This window comes from Phalaenopsis equestris, unplaced genomic scaffold (genome assembly GCF_001263595.1).
Source record: "Phalaenopsis equestris unplaced genomic scaffold, ASM126359v1 Scaffold000273, whole genome shotgun sequence".
NCBI classification, from domain to species: domain Eukaryota; kingdom Viridiplantae; phylum Streptophyta; class Magnoliopsida; order Asparagales; family Orchidaceae; genus Phalaenopsis; species Phalaenopsis equestris.
In genome coordinates this window covers 129,089-135,434 of record NW_018164715.1, presented here as the reverse complement: position 1 = coordinate 135,434, position 6,346 = coordinate 129,089, and the positions used below count along the sequence as shown (strand labels likewise).

The window sequence follows — 6,346 nt, the reverse complement described above, 5'->3', positions numbered from 1 at the left end:
AGTATAATATCGATGCAGATCTGGTTGATACTCATCATATCCACAAGTGTAGTATAATATCGATGCAGATCTGGTTGATACTCATATCCACAGCTGTTGCAAAGAATGTTTGTCTGTATTTCGTTCAAGGAGGCAAGTCATCCCTGGTTGTCCAATTTTTTTCTGATTGAACTGGGGAAGTGGCTTGCTTGTAAGATAATTGACCACAAAAAAGCTGCAAGCTACACTTCTTTCTTTTTATTAATTTTTTTTGGGTACATGCTTTTCTAATATGAAGGCGGTACTTATGCATTTATGCTAAGCATATCGTTGTTTTGACAGAAATTTCTCTCATTGTTAATGTCATTTAATACAACAGTTTTTTTTTAACTCAATAATTTAAAGTTGAACTGCTGCAGTTTTGACAAGTTCGCAGTGACTCTTTTTCATTATTGTGAGTGATGTTACTTTTATTTGATGATATACTTTCCAATCTATTTGTTACTTCTATCCACAGCTGCTTTTTACATTGGCAATTCAACATGCCTTTTTGTTATGCTTCGTTTTTTTTATTATTTTATTTTTATGTTAATGTCATTGTTTTTTAGGAGTGCAGCAGATCTGGATCCTTTGCAGCCTCTTTTAAAGAAATACATTTGCTTTTTGGGGACTGAGGTTCCTCCGTTAACCATGGATAATTCAAGGCCAAGAGTACAACTTGAGCGGACAACTGTTTGGATTGGAGTGAAAGCTCTGTATGTACACTAAGGATCAAAGTCTGCCTTAGTTTTTCTTGCTGTAGAGTAGCCTTAGTTTTTCTTTCTGTAGGGTAGTCTTTTCATGGCAAATACTTGCTGTAATCAATTCTATGTAAAAGGCTACTTGTTTTGTGCAATCTTTCTGAACCCACTCCTTTGTTCTTTTTATCATTTTTTTGTTTTTTGTAATACGTTGCTCTTAAGATAGGCTTGGATTTCTTGAGGCCCCTGCATATGAGGAAGGGATATTAGAGAGATACCCTGTTTTCCTGAGCATCGTTCTTAACCATGTCAGTGGTGACACACTGGATTTTTCCTATGCTGTTGCTTGTTTGAGGATATCATTTGAAATTCTTGGTGGGTTTTCTGTTGGTGTATTCTGTCATAGGAAGTCTATACATTTAATATCTTAATTCTTTTCAATTGTGCTCTACTTGTAGGTAGTAAACTTTGGCTGAGGACTGCATTGTCACCCAGCGTGATGCGTAACACTCTATTGGGTCAATGTTTTCATTCCAGAAACGAGAAAAGCCACAAGGAAATTTTTGACCTTTTCCTCCCATTTTTGCAGGCAAGCCAGCTAATCTTATTATTTAGTTGATGTTTTTCGGCAAGTGATGTTTTCTAGGCTTTACCAGCTTCTCTCTGCAAACTATGCATAATTTGTGGTTTCAATTGTGCATTTTATAGTCTCTTGAAGCCCACCAGGATGGCGAGCATGAAAAACAGAGAAGGAATTTACTGTATTTTCTTTTGCATCAAGTAACCCAGAGTAGCAATTTCAGTGACCTGATGAGAAAGAATGCTCGCAAGGTTTGCTTTTGCAGTTTTTCAATAATTTAGTTGATTGTTTCCGCAACCCAGAGTAGCAATTTCAGTGACCTGATGAGAAAAAATGCTCGCAAGGTTTGCTTTTTCAATAATTTAGTTGATTGTTTCCGTTTAGGTCAAGTATGTTATGAGTTTTGCCGTGGGCTTGATTCATACTAGTCTTTGCCAAATTAAATACTTTTTTTTATCGTTGCTTATGTATTTTTTTCATATTAATCTTTTATCTTTTGGTTATGTTTTTTCATATTAATCGTTTATCTTTTGGTTATGTTTTTTTCAGATAGCACTTTTAATTGTACATCGCGGATACAAAATGGATCCTCCAAGTCCACCTTTTGAATGTGCACATATGTGGTACGTAGTTAACAAGTGTATGCTCCATTTATATGCTTTGTTTTGATTTTTTTCTACAGATATGCATTTCACTTTGATGCAGTATATTACTTCATTTTAGAATATCTATTGGCAATGTCAGTCCATACATATCTTGTAGTTTGGCTTGTTTTTTCATAGTTCCACCTTGCATTTTGTATTGTTTTGTAGTTAATTTGCTTAAAATATTAAAGGAGCTTATTTCTCGAAGTGGTAAGCAATGTTTTGTTTGTTCTACAATTTTTGGTTTTTGCCTTTACTATGGTACATTGTGATTTAATTCTTACTATCATTACCATCAGCTTTATCATCATTTCATATATAATTGATAAAAAAGTTTATCCTTTTTTCACATTTGAGTATGCGTTTTAAGGAGCTTACTTGTCAAAGAGATAACAATGTTTTGTTTATTCTACATTTTTTTGTTTTTGCTTTTACTATGCTACTATGTGATTTGATTTTCTTATCATCATCATCATCAGCCTTATCATCATTTCATTTATAATTGATAAAGTAGTTTCTCCCCTTTTCACATTTGAATGTGCGTTCTAATGTTTTAATTACTGAAAGAGTTGAAGCGAAGAAATAGATGATATGCCACTATTTTTTTTATATAGCATATGATTGCTAGATTGAATTGCCATATTATGTTTCTTTGATCGGTTGTTTTCTACAGATTTTCCATTTATTTTGATCATTGTACTTTGTTTCTGATAATTATGTGGTCTATTTTTCCTTAAGTTCAATAGTATTTAATTGTTTGGAGAGGATTGGCCTCATGTAATGGTTGGATTGCTTCCATTGTGATTTGAATTTTGTAGGTTTGATCAACATGATTAGCCACTTTACACTGCATAGTTTGGACTGTGTTTGTCTACCCTTCCCCACATCCTGCATTATTGTGGTCTCATTCACTGGGCGTACCTCGTATGCTCTGCCATTTGCATTTGAATCGAATTCTGGCCTGCGTGGGGTGGCTCATCGTTATTTTACTTTTGTTGTTAAAAGCTACTTTTCTAATTTCAAACTACAATTTTTATTATGCTTTCTCAAAAGAGGCTATTATATGACACATTTTTAAAAACAATGTGAAAATTCTATCATCTGAATGGTTACTGTTTTTTTTAAACTATTTTTCCTTCTACAAAGCTAGTAAAAAAACTATCCAAAGTGAAGCTTTAATAAATTAATGATGATCATGCGTGAAACTCTGTTCACATGTAGGCTAATACTGCATAATATCAGAGATGATAAATAATAGATTAAAATCACTATTATTAATTAATAATTAATGATTTATTAATGTAGTGGTTATTAGGAAGATAACTAGTATATTGCCCATCAACAATCCTATATTTGTGTAGCAATATTATTTAGGTGAAAACGCTCAAAGTAGTTTATCTATTTTTAGTAAACTGTACAAAATTGATTCTTTTTAGTCCTCTTAAATTAACAATTATAATTTATGAAAGTGAGAGGTAAGTTCTGTCAGAAGTTGTAGGGGATGCTTGTTTTAGGAAATCTGAAAATTTATAATTATTTTTCAAAATTAAAAGAAAAGTTATTAAACATTTTAGAAAAAATTGATCTAACTTGGAAAAATTTTTGATAATGTCAAGAAAAAATATCGAATAAAGAGAAACATTAATGTTTTGGAATGAATAATTTTAGCTAAATTTATTTCATCGGTGTAAAAACTTTTTAATATTTTGCAACAAAATATATGAATCCATTGGAAGCAAGTTGGACATATGGTGCGTTTGGGGCAGTTTATTGCTGCATTTGGCGTTTTGAAAATGCCAAAATTATGTTTGGTTCGAGCGTTTAGCGGGCGGTTTAAAAGCTCCCTTTACATTTTATTAAAAGAAGCGGGTTTCGGGATTGACCACGCTTCCCGTTTCGATGGACTGTATTTCAGCAGCAAATCCCTCCCATGTGTTTGGTTCGAGCGTTTAGCGGGCGGTTTAAAAGCGCCCTTTACTTTTTATTAAAAGAAGCGGGTCTCGGGATTGACCACGCTTCCCGTTTCGATGGACTGTATTTCAGCAGCAAATCCCTCCCATGCCTTCTCCTTCTCGTGCGACCGCGCTAGTCCCCGTATTCCCCACACGTCATGGTCTTCCTTCTACTCCTCTTCCTTATGACCAAAAGAAGTGGATCTTTCGACGAGATCTACCTAGGTGAAATCTTCTTCAATTGTTTGCTATTCTTTCTGGGCCAATCGTCGTTGCCGGCCTTCTTATTTGTTTCTTTTTTTTTTTTTGGTTTCATCATTCGCTTGTTGGCTCTTTCGAGATCATCACTGTCAAGATCGTGAGTATACATTATACATCCGTTGCTTTCTTCTCTGAGCGGCTTGTTGGCTCTTTCGAGATCATCACTGTCAAGATTGTGAGTATACATCCGTTGCTTTCTTCTCTGAGCGTTGGTTTATATTTTTGTTTTCTACTTCTGATTTGATTTACCTGCATGAATTAATTTATTAAGCTCTTATTCGGTCCCCTTTTTGTTCCCGCTACCTTCTAGAACTGGTGCTGCTGTTAATTTATTTTGGGAAATAGATTTTGGTGTGTTTATCTAGGAAGCTTGGTTAATTTTTTTCCTAAATTCGTTTGTGTGTGTGTCGGTTTGTTTCAAGTATTTGGTTTGTTGTTGATATAAATTGTGATCCCACTGCTTTTCTTAGGCTCTTTTGGTCGCTTGAAGTTTGAAAACGTGATTTGAATGACAATGAAATTTGTTAAATCTATCAAAGGTTGGATGATATGTGAATACATAAGAATTGTGTGGTATGTTCGTAAATGCTCCTTTTGTTTATTGTCATTTCTTGAATAGTGCTTGTTTAGATGGCTAATGATTGAAAGTACTTCTAATTTCATATGCATGGGTGGTTTTCCAAATACAAAATGATGTGGTTTGGATGGGAGGACAATGCCCATGTTTTTGACTTGCTTGGTCCTAGTCTTGAGCATTTGTTTGTCTATTATGGAAGGAAATTTTCTTTGAAAACAATCTTGATGTTAGTTGATCAGATGGTAAAGAATCTGATGTGTTTACTATGCCAGTTTTTATTTTGGAACTTGTAACATGGCTCATTTCTTATCAACTCTTACTTTTGTAAGACTAGTTTTCAAGCATAGGAGCATGCAGTTTGGTTCATTGCAGCTTGGAGAGCTAGATATTGCGGGTTCTCTATGGTTTTGCTAATGTCCTTATGCTTGCTTCTAGGAATGCCAAAATGTGCGTTAGATTAGGTTTCAATTCTAGTATAAGCTGGCCCAACATATTTGTTTCAATAAGCTTGGCATATTTCATTAAGAATGGCGCACGACTATTAAAAAAGTTGCAAATTAGTTGTTTGTCCACAAACCAAATAGCTAAACAACTTATTCAGAACAAGAGAAAAATGATCATTTATCCATAAACAACTACAAATCAGTTATTTTTCAAACGCACAAACCAAACAGCTAGCCGGTAGCCAGCTTATCAAGATAAGCTGCTGATCAACAACTTATCAGTAAAAATTTGTTGATCTGGATAAGCTGGATAAGTTGGATAAGCTGGATAAGCTGCGACTGCCCCAAAAAGACCCATAAATTTTTTGCAAAATAAAATGACCCGCAAACTTGAGCTCCTTCTCTTGGGCCGACTGCTTCCTTTCATCTGCGATAGGTAAGGAATGGAGTAACATAAGGTAGGAAAATGTAAAAATATCCAAAAAAAACTTTAAATTCCTTTTAGGCATCAAATTTTACACATTTTTTTGTTATTTTTTAATTCAGGACTATATGGGATCATAATTTGTTTTGAATGACTAAAATAGAGACTAAATAGTTTGGGGATGATATAGCCACATACAAATAGTTTGGGATCTTTTTTTTTTATTTTTTTCTCAGTCTATATTTAAATAGATATCATATGCATTCAATATTAATTATTATTGTTGAGACATATTAAAAATTGATACTAAACCATTTTGTTTAATGAAGCTTTTGATTTATTTTGATTAGATATTTGTATGAACTTTTCTAAAAAAAATCAATGATGCCTTTTAATGAATTTTGTTGTCATATTTTAATATTATAAAGTTCAATAACAAAATTACTCAACCTCATCTTTCTTGCCGCACAGAGACATGCTAATTACCTATCATTTTCTCATTGTTTTCATGCAATTGTCATTTTTGTTTTGTTTCTTTTAGGTGTTGTTTGGTTTGCTGAAAATTAAGTACAAGATAAAACGTTTGCACAGTACTGTTATTACAATGTATTTGAAATACTTTATGGTTGGTTGGTTCACTGTAAAATAAATGCAAGACTTTATATTTTTTTATTTGGTTTGAAGTAAATTGAAAATAATGTAAGATTTTATTTGGGTAGCGATGGCGGCAGCTGCGGCTTGCGGCG

At 33.5% G+C, this 6,346-nt stretch overlaps 1 protein-coding gene across 2 annotated transcripts in view; it reads left to right on the top strand.

Annotated features, from left to right (window-relative positions):
• The window catches only part of LOC110024757, a gene marked incomplete at its 3' end in the record, with an annotated part of 56,453 nt that overhangs the window by 20,693 nt on the left and 29,414 nt on the right, over positions 1-6,346 (top strand). The window contains 5 exon segments of one of the 2 annotated variants that reach the window (XM_020724904.1): positions 588-734; positions 946-1,094; positions 1,178-1,308; positions 1,428-1,550; positions 1,849-1,922. In XM_020724904.1, coding sequence (XP_020580563.1) covers positions 588-734; positions 946-1,094; positions 1,178-1,308; positions 1,428-1,550; positions 1,849-1,922 — 624 coding nt within the window. 2 annotated transcript variants of the gene reach the window in all.